General features: G+C 33.8%; 2 protein-coding genes across 2 annotated transcripts; both read left to right on the top strand.

Moving 5' to 3' along the window:
• The first annotated feature begins 501 nt into the window (after positions 1-501).
• LOC113315885 lies at positions 502-1,410 on the top strand. Its single transcript, XM_026564128.1, has 5 exons — positions 502-617; positions 734-820; positions 946-1,176; positions 1,265-1,339; positions 1,396-1,410. Exons 1-5 carry the CDS (start codon positions 537-539, stop codon positions 1,408-1,410), a joined length of 489 nt encoding a protein of 162 aa, XP_026419913.1. The 5' UTR covers positions 502-536.
• On the top strand, positions 1,359-2,257 carry LOC113318281. The gene is made up of 4 exons (XM_026566430.1): positions 1,359-1,423; positions 1,510-1,563; positions 1,688-1,834; positions 1,909-2,257. Exons 1-4 carry the CDS (start codon positions 1,413-1,415, stop codon positions 2,009-2,011), a joined length of 315 nt encoding a protein of 104 aa, XP_026422215.1. The 5' UTR covers positions 1,359-1,412; the 3' UTR covers positions 2,012-2,257.
• Positions 2,258-14,567: the final 12,310 nt, after the last annotated feature.

Genomic DNA, 14,567 nt, shown 5'->3' with positions numbered 1-14,567 from the left:
AATAAATAAAATCTTTAAGAACATGTAGAATACTTGTCAATTTAGATTTGACGTATGAGCTGAACATCCGACGGGTACTAGACAAGAGTTCATAATAACAGTCTCGCGGATATGCTCATCGAAACAGAAGTCTTTAATTATATCCTTTAAATACTATGGATTCTTATTCATGTTTTGGATAGTGTAGTATTTTTCTTTTGGGAGTAAGTTAACCTCGTCTCAACAATTGGGATCATACCCAGTGCGCATCAGGAGTTACATACTAGTTATTGTTTAACTTTTAATTCATGAATCTTGTAAAATTTATGTCACATATCTTTTTGAATATCTTAATTAATATTTAAAATTAAATATTGATGTAATCTATATAAATCAGATACTACATAAATGAATAAGATTTTATACAAATCATACACATCTTACATATATGTAATTTGATGATCAATCTTCTTCATTAACCATGTTGGATTTGTGACTTGTACCGATTCATTATAATGTTGACATTTATCGACTTAGTACGATGGCGTCTCATATTAATGAGTCTCACTTATGAAGGATTCTGTGAAGGAAAAAGGATTTCAAATGCAGTGAATAAATCAATAATCAAAACCATTAAGGTGAAATGTATTGTTTTGAATTATACTGAGGTGTATATATCAAATTAATTTGATGCTTCTAGACGTATTCTTTAACTTATGCGTTCGTACTTATCTCCTTGATTTTTATCTTGCAGGTTGAAACTAATGAGATCATCGATTGTTATGATATTTATAGACAACCAAGTCTTAATCATCCTTTGCTTTGTAATCACAAAATACAAGTTCGATACTTGCTTTTATTTTACATATTTTTCCTCATATATATGTTTTCAAGGTCGCAAGAAATTCTTCACGAAAAAAAAGAAACTTCTTAAAAATTTACCTTATTTTTATTGTTATGAAACAGATGGAACGAAGTTCGTACCCGAAAGGTATGAAATCAGATAATTTCGGAACATTTCAACTTACACAAACTTGGCATAAGTATGGATTATATCAAGAAGGAACTATCCCTATTCGAAGGAAAGGAAAAAACTACGATCCCAAACTTTTGCATAAACATAGACCTTTAAGATTATCACCTTATAAGACTAATATTACATCACCAGACGATGTTAATGAATTCCATGGACATGAGGTATTTATAATCACATATCATTTTTGTTATCATTGATTTGTTGTATGTGCATATATAGTAGTAGTAATGCACACATGTGTTTTTAAAGTACGCAACCATTGCGTTGGAAGGAAATTTTCTAGGAGCACAAGCAAAAATCAATCTTTGGCAGCCGGTTACTGAAGTATATAATGAAATGAGTATATCCCAAATTTGGGTTACAGCAGGTCTTGACGACAGTATCAACACTGTTGAAGATGGATGGAATGTAAGTATCCTTCCAAATAATATATATAAATGAATATATATCCTCCTGTGCGGCACCATTAAACTTCAACCTTCATTTTTAATTAGGTGTACCGGAAACTATATGGTGACGATTATACGCGCTTTTTCATATTCTGGACGGTAAGTTAATATCACCTCTTTTGTTATATGGAATTTCCTGGTGATAAAGATATCTTGGAACACCATTAACTATTGTTTATGATCATTTTCTCAAGAAGATGCATCTGTTAATTTTTTTTCTTAGAATGACGGATACAAAAACTCGGGTTGATACAACCTCATGTGTGATGGTTTTGTGCACATATCTTCAACTATTGCCCTTGGATGCAATTTCACTGAGGTCTCCACCTTCAATGGTAGCCAAAGAGATGCCACCTTTAGCATCCACAGGGTAAGAAAATAGAAGTGATCAAATTTACATATCATATTATCAACTTCTAAAAGTAAACATTGATGATTTGGCAGGACCAAAATAGTGGACACTGGTGGGTACAATTATAAGGTATTTCGGTTGGTTATTATCCAAGTATTCTCTTCAAAGAATTATCAAGCAGGGCAACACGGGTAATTTGGGGTGGAGAAATCCTTAATCGGAAAAGTAAAGGATGACATACATGGACTCAAATGGGTAGCGGTCATTTCCCTTCGGAAGGTGGTTTGAAAACATCGAGTTATTTTAATTGGGTTCAAGTAGTTAATGAAAATTATACGACCGAGGACCCTAAAAATGTTATTATAGATACTAGGAAGCCAGATTGCTATGGTTTGAAGATTGACGAGGACCGCTATGATACAAATGGTTACGGTTTTTACTATGGAGGGACCGGTAATAATGATAAATGTCAGTGATTAAATATACATGGTCTAAAAGTGTATCTTTTATTTCTTGAAAATTTAAACATCAAAGTTAATGGGATTTATATGGTTGGTCCAACACTATCATTTATAAACTATTGCCTTTATTTATAATTGAGATCAATAAATCGATGTTATCATAGCCGCCGGTGAATTCATATTTAGTAAGTTTATTTATTATTAAAATATTCGTCTAAATATCTATTCAGGATAAGTTGATAGATATTCCCTTGAAAATATCAAGAATTATTTGGATGAACGGTGAACAAGATCCCAATTTATGCAGGTTCCACGCTAGATAAATTTTGATTTATTTTGAATTCGAGATTAAAGTTTAATAGATTATTTAGACAGCTCAATCGAGGAATATTTCAGACCATCATCCTTAGATATTGACACGATATGAGTCTTGGGAACCCCTACTTTCCAGGTTTAAGTTATACGTGTTAGAGTATAGCTTGATGTTTTAGGGTGAAAAAAAATGCACATCCAAAAAAGTACTTTCCGTTCGAGATATCAAAATTATACAATGTTAGACTAAAAAAGGATTGTTTGAGAGTCTTATATTTAAGAAAGAAGATAATTAGTACATATCATTGTTTAAATTCTATAAATATATACCATTAATTTAAAGAAAACCTTAAATAGACGGTTGGTCAAAATCTTCGGCTAGAGTCGATTTAAGCTACGGTTGGGATTTTATCGAATGAAACTGGCAGTCAGAACTAGTATCAGTATCATGCGATAGTCCATGTCCAACACTGCAATCGCATAAACCTTGGTCCACTAGTAGTTTTGTGAGAAAAATTGGATGTAAAATAAACTTAGTACTTCGAAAATAAGCAATGAACATGCAGTTTCTTAGGTTATGGTCGACTTTGTTTGATGGTTGGAAACCTGCTATTGATCAGTAGGATAAAAAGTTAGTTACTCAATTTGGTAGAGGGCATGTGGTCGGCCGTGTTTTAAACGACCACATATGAGACTAGAAAATTAAATTGTAATGACCTGAAAGATTGCTAAACAACTTATATGGATTGTTACTAAGCAGTGGGGTGTGACTGCTGGTAGAATATTTTTAACCAGTCGAGATGTCTGATTTATCATTGAAATTTCTAGTTACCAAGTCGTCAGGTCACATTAATTTGGACCAATTCCATTTGGTTGTTGGTAGAGTTTATGTAACGAATCGGGATGTCTAATTGGTTTTTTGTTGGCATAGTTCCTATCTAGACATGCATTAGTAAAACTAACAATTGGATGTGTTTCCTATGTTATTACTTTACACTTGAGCCGACTACTTTTGGAAGTTGTTGCACAATAGCCTTATCCTATGACCAACTAAAATGAGCAATCACAGTATCGTTGACGATTGCGTAAAACCACTAGACATGAGAGTTGGGATATTCATTTCACACAATTTGCAAATTTAATGATCACCCATATTTTACAGTTGTTATTGTGTTGGTTTCTGCTCAAACCCACTCCATTTAAGGATTAGTAAGAGCATTTTGAACAGACAAGAAATTTAACTAGCCATCAAAACTAGTAATTTGTAGGTTGTTGCTCTGTGCTTAGATCCACTAAATTTTACAAGTATTGATTGTTAATTATGGAATTAAATTAAAAAAATTGTAATTTTAAAATCTATGCTAGGTAATCCAAAATTAACACAAAGAATCCGTTTATTATTAAAATATAATATATGGAAATTCTACCCACAACATAAGACTGCTACTGTTCGTCAGTCTTTCCAAAATTTTAAGCATAAATTAGGTGAAAACCTTCATGATTTTATAGAAAGGTTTAATGAATTTATATATAGGGTCAACATCACTGCTTAGAGAAAGCGCACACGGGTCAAATTTTATATGAGATATTTGATAGTGGAACCCTTATGCAGATTGAAACAATATGTGGTAGAGAATTCACCCATCAGGACGCAAATACATTTTTTGACTCGTCTATCAATTTAGCTGAGAAAACTAGGCAATTGGATTCAGTGGGAGAACCAGAAATGTCTAGGAATCCTAGAAATGGTCGATAGAGTTAATAATTGGTCAGATTTTCTTCGGCGTCTAGAGGCCTTAGAGATGAATCAAGGGTCAAAAGTCTGATCCTAGCCCATACTCAGAAACCTAAAATCCTAGTTGGACAAACCATCCTAATTTTTCTTGCTCTAAGGGTGAGAGTCAAGGTCATATAATGATTCTTAGGCTCCCCCAGGTTTTGGTTATACCAAGAATCCTTCAGGGCCAGATCATTTTTGGAACCCTTTAGATAAAAATATCATGAGCTTAGGAGAGTGTGTCACCTTGTTATCTCGTAACACCAAAATATTTCGGTAATCGGTTGCACAAAGTTTAGAAGACAATAAAAAGATGGTGCATGCTAACTCTTAGGCCATTTCTGATTTACAAATCCAGGTTGGTCAAATTGTTGAGTCTTTGAGAGAATGAGAAAAAGGAAAGTTCCCTAGTCAACCAAATCCTAGATGAGTTCATGAAATATCTTTAGTTGGTGATACATCATCAAACCAAATAAATACAATAACAACCTTTAGGAGTGATAAAACGGTAGAGAATAAAGTAATTATGCTTAAAAGTGAACATGCTATAGTTCACCCTTTTGAGACAGTAACTGAAGAGACTAATAGAGTCTCAAAATAGTCCAATGTGGTTCCTGGTAGGACCACCTTTGTGCCTAGATCCTCATATCTACGGTTGTTAGTTCCAACAAAGAAGGAACCAACTTTCAACGAGATGGTGGAAATATTTAAGCAGGTGAACATTAACATCCAGTTATTAGAAGAAATTAGGTAAACTTGTGCTTATGCCAAGTTCCTTAAATATCTCTATACACGAAAGCATAAGCTTAATGTACATAAGAAATCCTTTTTAGTTGATCAAGTAAGTTCAATCCTTCTTAACCAAACACCCCCTTAGTATTAAGACCTTGGATGCCCCATCATATCTTGTATGATTGGTAAACACGTAGTTGATAAGGCATTGCGTAAATTAGGAGGTAATGTTAACTTATTGCCGTACCATGTGTACATCCATCTAGGTCTTGGTAAGTTGAAACCGACTAAAACCACACTGCCATTAGCATATAGGTATGTCAAAGTCCATTATAGTGCCATAGAGGATGTTCTTATTGAAATTAATAAGTTTATTTATCCATTGGATTTTTTTCGTTCTAGATACCCAGCCTGTTCAGGACCAAAGTGCTCAAATACCAGTAATTTTAGGTCGACCATTTTTAGTCACATATAATGCTATCAACAATTGTAGAACCGGTCTCATGAACATATCTTTTATTAATATGACTACTTTACTAAATGGATTTAATGTTGCTAGGCAAGCTTCTGATATCAAAATTTAGAAGAATTGAATATGATTAACACTTTAGTTCAGGATCATTTGCACGACACTTTGTTTGGTGATTCCTTAAATGAATTTGATGAAAACATTCTCTTGAATAAGATGTGTAACAAGTCTCTAGAAGAATCTCTAGAGTATTTTTCGGATTTCAAGGACCCTGAAATTCAAGCAATAGTTCTAAGTCTACCTGAGAGTAGTGAATTTATATTTAGTAAGTTTATTTACTATTAAAATATTCTTCAGAATATCTATTCAGCATAAGTTGATAGATATTCCCTTGAAGAACGGTGAACAAGATCCCAATTTAAGCAGGTTGCGTTCTAGATAAATTTTGATTTCTTTCGAATTCGAGATTAAAGTTCAAACAATTATTCAAAAATCTCAATCGAGGGAGATTTCAAGCAGCATCCTTAGTTACTTGACACGGTATGAGTCTTAGGAAACCCTACCTTCCAGGTTAAAATTATATGTGTTAGAGCATAACTTGGTATTTTAGGCCGAAAAAAATGCATTGCCAAAAGAGTACTTTCAATTCGAGATATAAAAACCATACAATACTAGACTAAAAGAAATGTCTTGTTTGACGTTATTGTATTTAAGAGAAGAAGATAATTAGTACGGATCATTGTTTACATGCTAGAAATATTTACCATTAAAGGAAAACCTTAAATAGATGACTGGCTAAAATCGTCGACTAAAGTCGATTTTAGTTATGGTTGGGCTTTCCCGAGTGAATCTGACAGTGAGAGCTAGTGTCGTGCAAGGATATCATGTGATATTCCTTGTCAAACACTGCAATCCCCTAAACTTTGGTCCATAACTCGTTTGTGAGAAAAATTGGATGTGTCATAAACTTGGTGCTTGGAAAATAAGCAACGGACATGTGGTTTCTTAGGTTATGGTCGACTCTATTTGATAGTTGGAAACCTCGATCAATATGATAAAGAGTCAGCTACTCGATATGGTAGAGGGTAGGCAGTTTGATGTGTTTTAAACAATCACGTGTGGGACTTGAAAAGTAAATTGAAATGAGTTGAAAGATCGCTAAACAACTTATATTGATTATTACTAAGCAGTGCGGTGAGTTTAGGAAAAATGCATGTAGCAGCTGGTAGAATATTATTAACCAGTCGGGATATCTGATTTGTCATTAAAATATCTAGTTACCAAGTTGTGGGATTACACTAATGTGGACCGACTCCATTTGGTTGTTGGTAGAGTTTTTTTAACGAATCGGGATGTATAATCGGCTTCTCGTAGGCGTAGTTCCTACGTGGACATGAAATAATAAAACTAACAATAGAATGTGTTTGCTATGCTATTGCTTTACACTTGAGCTGGCAACGTTTGAGAGTTGGTATGCAATAACATTTTCCTAACAACTAAAATGAGTAATCACAATATCATCGGACAATGCGTAAAAACACTAAACTGAAAAGTTAGGATATTAATTTCATACAATCGACAAATTTGATGATCAACCAGATTTTACAGTTGTTAAGGTATCAGTTTATGCTCAAACCTAATACATTTAAGGATCGGTAAGAGCATTATGAACATACGGGAAATCGAACAATCCATCAAAACTAGAAAGTGCAAGGTTATTGTTGTGTGCTTAGATCTACTAAGTTTGACACTTTTTGATTGTTAATAATGGAGTATTATAAATTTGAAATTTATGCTAGGTAATCCAAAATTAAGACAAATAATCCATACATTATTAGAACATAATATATAGAAATTGATCCCAACCCATAAGACTGTTGATTTTCCCCAGTCTATCCAAATTGTTAAGCATAAATTAGGTGAAAACCTTCATGATTTTTTGGAAAGGTTAAATGAATTGTTATACTAGTGTCGACATCACATCTTAGAGAAATGCCACACGGCTCAAATTTTATATGAGGGCCTTGATTATGAAACTCTTATGCAGGTAGAAATAATGAGTGGTGGAGAATTCATCCCTCAGGACCCAGATACATGTTTTGACTCGTTTATCAGGTTAGCTGAAAAAACTAGGCAATGAGCTAAAACAAGTGAAACAGAAATATCTAGGAATCATATCCCTATGGTTGATAGAGTTGATAATCGTTCATATAATCTTAAGCGTCTAGAGGCCTTAGAGATGAATCAAGGGTCAAAATATGATAAATATGAAGTACAATCCCATGCTCTTTATAACAACTAAAGGTTTGAAAACAGTCAAAAGTATATAACCCATATTCAGAAACCTATAACCCTAGTTGGAGAAACCATCCTAATTTTTCTTGATATAAGGGTCGGAGTCAAGGTCACTCAAGTAATTCTCAGGGTCCCTCAGGTTTTTGGTATATTAAAATCCTACAGGGAAAGATCTGTTTCGGAACCCTACAGATATGAAGATCATGAGCTTAGGAGAGTCTCTCACCTTGTTATCTCATAACACCATAAAATTTCGGCGATCTGTTGCACAAAGTTTAGAAGACAATAAAAAAGATGGTTCAGGATACTCTCAAGCTATTTCTGATTTACAAATCTAGGTTAGTCAAACTGTTGAGTTTTTGTGAGAAAGAGAAAAAGGAAAGGTCCCAAGTCAACCACAACCAAATCCTAGAGGAGTTCATGAAATATCTTTAGTTGGTGACAAATCATCAAAACCTGTGAATTCAATAGCAACCCTTATGAGTGGTAAACCGGTAGACAATAAGGTAACTATGCTTGAAAGTCAACGTGCTACAGTTCACCCTTCTGAGACAGTAACTGAAAACACTCAAGGAGTCTCTAAAGAGTCCAATGTGGTTCCTGAAAGGACCACCTTTGTGCCTAGAGCCCCATATCCATGGTTGTTAGTTCCAATAAGGAAGGAATCAACTTAAAATGAGATGATGAAAACATTTAAGAAGGTGAACATGAACATCCCGTTATTATAAGAAATAAGGTAAATGTATGCTTATGCCAAGTTTCTTAAATATTTCTATACACGAAATCATAAGCTTAATGTAAAAAACAAATCCTTTTTAGTTGGCCAAGTAAGTTCAATCCTTATTAACCAAACATCCCCTTAGTATAAAGACCATGTATGCCCTACCATATCTTGTGTGATCGGTAATCACGCAGATGATAAGGCATTGCTTGACTTAGAAGGTATTGTGAACTTAATCTCGTACCTTGTGTACATCCATCTTGGTCTTGGTAAGTTGAGACCAACTAATATGACAATGCCATTAGCAGATAGGTCTGTCAAAGTCCATTGTAGTGCATATAGGATGTTCTTATTGAGGTTAATAGGTTCGTTTATCCAGTGGTTTATTTTTTTCTAGATACCCATCATGTTCAGGACCAAAGTGCTCAAATACCAATAATTTTAGGTCATCCGTTTTTAACCACATATAATGCCATCATCAATTGTAGAACCGGTATCATGAGAATATCTTTTATTAATATGACGACTTAAAAAACTAAATGGATTTAATGTTGCTAGACAATATTTTGAGATCGATAATTTAGAAGGATTAAATTTGATTAGCACATTAGCTCATGATCATTTGCACGAAATTCTTTTTGGAGATTCCTTAGATGCGATGATAATATTTTCTTAAATTGGATGTGTGGCCAGTCTCTAGAATAATCTCTCGAGTATTTTTCGTACTTTAAGGACCCTCAAATTCAAGAAATAGTTTTAAGTTTTTGTTAGAGCATAGCTCGGTTGAAACCACCAAACGCTGGTATGTCAAGTTTGGTTGTCATATTTTAGTGAACCAAAACTCATGTTAAGAGTCGCTTGATTATTTACTAGAGTCAACTTCGTATAGGTCAGCTTGAAAGTATTAGGATAATGAGACTTTACATGTATTGCAAAGACTTGAAGATGTGAAGAAACAAGGAGCTACAACGACAACAATCATCCTTCCACTTGAGGTTAGTGGTATTTGACTTGAACTGTTTCATTCCCTAACGTATCTTTCAAGTCGTGCATATTGAAAACAAAACTGCGAAGCATATTTGAACTCTAGATAGACATGGTATTAAGGAATACAATACGAGGTTTATTTCTTAACCATTAAACTTTGTAGATAAAACATCGCCATAATCATTTGAATGATATTGTGATTATGTATGGGTATGAGGTGAGGATTTCATCTTAGGGAACAATGTTTTACATGTGTTCTAAGGAAGTAAGTTCATAAAATTGTTTGTGGATCGTAAAGGAAATCTCCAGGCTTTATTGGGATTGTTATTCATTGCATATCTTGTGAACATCCAATATGTGTGATTTAGTATAACCGTTCATAACTTGTTGTGTTCTTGGTAAAACTATTCACAAAGGCCTGACTTATGTATTGGTATAACTTTTATTAGTAAAACCGATTTTAATAATCACATGAGATGGTATGATCGGGTTTGTGATTTCATTTCTGACCAAATATGGGAAAAGGGAACCGATCCTAGTAAGAGATGCAGTACATCACAAAGGGGAACGGATCCTTGTATGAGGTGCAGCAAGGTTTATAACAGAAAGGGGAACCGATCATATGGACATGTGCAACACGTTTTTAGGCAAAAGGAAACCGATCCTATGGACATGTGCAACCGATCCTAGTACCTAGTCAACTGAATTTTGGAAAGCTAGTGTGACTATTCACAATACTCACATGGAAGGTAGAGCCGAAACTTGTTTTGATAGAATCGTTAAACCCATGATTTGTGATTGAATGTTATTTGATCAATCGCATAGTTCTTGAAAGTCATATGAACCAATTCTAAACTTGTTTGGAAGTGTGGAAAATCGTTTTCAAGGTTGTAAGTGTGAAAGAGAACTTACAAAGTTAAGATATCGACATACTTTGAACACGTACTATGAATGTTTATTATTTAATTGTTCAAAGTTATTCCTTAATAGCTAGGGGAAGAGAATCCCAGAATCGAAACATAAATAAGTTAAGAATCTTTTAATTAAGGTAATTAACTTCATTTTTAGGAAAATAAGAATTAGTAATGTGCATTTACTAATTAGATATTTTGTGAGAGATTTCGATTATTATTTTTGGACAGAGCATTTCCAGGAATTATGGAAACCGAATTTATGCTTTAATGAATATCTTGAGAATATTTTCGGTTTTGGAAATTCCTTGGTATCCAAACTTCCTTGTCTATAAATACTTGAAGGTTGCCTTTCTTGCAAACTAATCTTTCGTAACAACAACCTACCTCTTGTTGTGTTGTTACTAGTGTAGTCGCCTATTCAGAGAGGATAGTAACCTAATTAGGTGAAATCTCTTACGGCCGCTCAGTTTAAAGTCTTCTTTGGGATTGAGAATCTCTATTAGTACCGTTGGTGGGAAACTAGATAATTGCGGTTTATCTTTTGTTTTCATTGATTTGATTGACTAACGGTGGTTGAACTTGGATTGTACCTAGTTTGTTTATGCTTGAGAATCTTCTCTTCTGATATAAGATTCACTCAAACTAGTTCAGAGTTTCTACAGGGATCTTTAAATTGTTGTTAATTCTAAAGACGATCTTATGATAATCCATTTTTAACAGACTCTGTTTTGTGCGTGATTGATCAGAAGATATTCAAGTGAGTGTGTGTAGGTGTTTATTGAAGATCTAAGAAGATTTGAAGACGAAGAAGATATTGAATATTTCTGATTTGTGGGTTCATAATCTTTGTTGTGCACAATACTTGTTTCGGTAAAAAGAGGATCCAATTAATAATAGGTTTATCCTTGTGATAGATTGGATTGATTAATTGATTAGATCGGCATCAACGCAATTCTTTGGATTAACAGTGTTGTTGGCTTAATCTTAAACGATTACTTCGGTAATTGAACATAAGATAGATGTAAGGACCTGGCGAAGGAGTTTATGTTAAGATAAACAGAAGAGCCTTTGTTCGAATCATATTACTTGGTTGAATAGAGTTTATACGAGAAGATTTGTTGTTCCTTTACTGTTTGGAATACGAACCAAAGGAATTGTTCCAAGTACGTGACTTATTCATAGGTCGGAGGCGTGGGAATACAGACGGAACTAGGTGAACTATAGGTTTAGTTGCTTGGTCTCAACTATACGATGTTAGGTGCGATTTTGTGTATCGGCTTAATACTGAGAGTATTCAATTATGGACAAGGTCCTGTGGTTTCTCTGCATTTGCGGTTTCCTCGTTAACAAAATCTTGTTGTGTCATTTACTTTATATTTCCGCATTATAACTAAAGTAAATTACACAAACGTTAATTCTTATTTACTTGATAAGTGAATCCTATTGTGTTTGGTTAAGTACGAACTTTTTTATCAAGTAACATACTTCGTTTTTATATTGTCTCGATCTCGTATCCATAGACGACACACAAAGTGTGAACCGATTAGTTGTATTGTCTCGACTCAGTCCATAGACAATCACTTTCGGAGAAAGGACTTATAGGTAGGAAAAGTTTTAGCTTGAGGTATATTTGGTACCCTCGCCTTTTCAGTTTTAGTATATTTTGACCAGTTGCGAAGCACAATACCAAAATCTACATTAGTGTCTTTTGAAGCCCAATAAGCATCACAATTCAGTTTTAGAGTATCTCTGTGAGAGAATTTCCACTGTGTATTCAGCAATGTATTTTTGTTGTTATGTCCATTCCTAGTGTTAAGATCTTGTGGGTGCCAATATGAAAAATGCCGTAAGATATCTTCAACTAATTGTTTTGGTGTTCTCTCTTGTTTTTCAAAAACTCTAAGACATCTTTCTTTCCAGATAAACCAGCATTTGGTTGCAACTAGAGCCATGGATATAAAACTGATGTCTTCTTTCAACCATTCATTATATTTATCCAAAAAAGAAACATTTTTAGTGTTTGAAGTTACTCCCTATTATGCCATTGGTGCTAATCTCCATACTTCCTTAGCATAATGACAATCAAAAAATTAATGATAAGTTGATTATATAGCCTGTTTGAAAATGCATTGAGTTTCTACATCGAGGATTGAACCCATTTTCATATTTGTTGGTAAAATGTCTTGAAGGCACTTCTAAGGAATTTTTTTTATCCTTTGTGAAGTGTCCATGTTCCATAGACCTTGTCAAAATATTTTATTTTCAGGAGGTACGTACTGATCCCAAAGGATTTTGCAGTTTAGCATAAAGAGAATTTACAGAGAATTCACCATTTCTAGTGAGCATCCATCTCAGTTTATATTTTTACGTTTTCCATTGTTAGAGGTGTATAGTCTGATGTTCAATATCTCAGAAACCAAAGAATTTTCAAAGAACGAGTGTAGCAGAGATCCATTCCACTTCTTTGTGTCTTGATTAATCAAATCAGACACAAGTGTTATATTGTGTATTTTAGTAATGGAGTTAGCCAGAGGTTGTTCTCTATTATAAACCATCCCCTACTTCCAAAAATATGTAGTTTTTTATATGTTCAATGCCTTGTAGGATACATTTCCATATCCAAGAGGCTGATGATTTCTTCTTGGAATATAAAGCTCCTGACTTTTTGAAATATTTACCTTTTAAAATTTGAGCCCATAAGTCATCAGGTTTGCTGATTAATCTCCAAGCTCTCCTACTGATCATGGCTTGGTCACTTAGTTAGCTTCCTTAAAACCAAATCCCCCCTGTTTAATAGGTTTACATAAAAATTCGAAAGCTTTGATATATGTTCCTTTAGAGTTGGTATGTTTTCTCCATCAAAAGTCCCTTTGATGTCATTTATTCTTTTTGTGATTTTTTTTTGGTAAAACAAAACAGTCGTGCTAAAAATGGGCATGCTTGAGAGGATTGATTTGTTGAGGAGAACATTACTAGACTGAGATGGGACTTTTATTAACCAATTTTTTACCTCGTGTTCCATTTTTTTTTACGATGTTATCAAAGGATTTTAGTTTATAACTCTCTACAAAGAGGGGTAATCCTAGGTGAGTATCCTTGATATTTATTTTCTTGATTTTTATTAGCTTGCAAATTATGCTTAGATGTTTATTATACATTTTCTTGTGAAATTTATGACTTGTCCAGGAAATGCACTAAACAGATTAATGGTCTCTAAAAGGTTCTTGCAACTTCCTAGGTCAGGTTTAGTAGATAGAACGAGGTCATATACAAAAACCAGATGAGAGATAGGTGGGAATTTATGAGTTAGTTTGATATCAGGCACTTGCTTCACTGCTTATAAGTGACAAAGTATCCTGGAAAAAACTTCCATAGAAATAATGAATAGACAGGGAGACAAATTAAAGATCCCCCTTGGGGGCTTAAATTCTTTGCAATGAGTTCCATCTAACAAAACATAGATGGAAGAGGTTGAGATACACATGAAAAATCAAATAACACCATTGTTTAGAGAGGCCAAAAGAATGTAAAGTTTTTATCTAGAAATTCCAATTTACTCTGTCAAATACCTTTGACATGTCTATCTTAGCTTTTATGTTTCCTTTTTCTTACTTTTTTTTCATATAATAGACAATCTCATATGCAACAATAATGTTGTCCGAGATCTGTCTATAAGAGAGAAAAACAGATTGCAGAGGAGAGATAATTTTTTCTAAAGTTTTTTTTTGAATTTGTTAGCCAAAAATTTAGCTACAACTTAGTAAGGAGTATTGCCGAGATCAATTGACCTGAAATCAGCTGGGGATTTTGGATTTTTAATGTTATTAAAAAAATAAAAGTGTTATTCAAATCCAGGTGGAGCTGTGCATGCCTAAAAAATTCTTGAACTACTCTACCATTCGAGGTCCAACAATTTACCGATTATGTTTAAAGAAACTCACTGGAAATTCATCTGGCCCAGAGGCTTCGTTTGGTTTTAATCTTTTTATAACATCACATATTTCAGTTGAGGTTGGAATGGCTGTTAACACCATATTTTCTTCCGAAGAAATGCAAAGTTGTACATGTTTGAAAATTTCATTT

Source organism: Papaver somniferum, chromosome 10, assembly GCF_003573695.1.
Source record: "Papaver somniferum cultivar HN1 chromosome 10, ASM357369v1, whole genome shotgun sequence".
NCBI lineage: Eukaryota > Viridiplantae > Streptophyta > Magnoliopsida > Ranunculales > Papaveraceae > Papaver > Papaver somniferum.
This window is presented reverse-complemented; position numbering and strand designations above follow the sequence as displayed.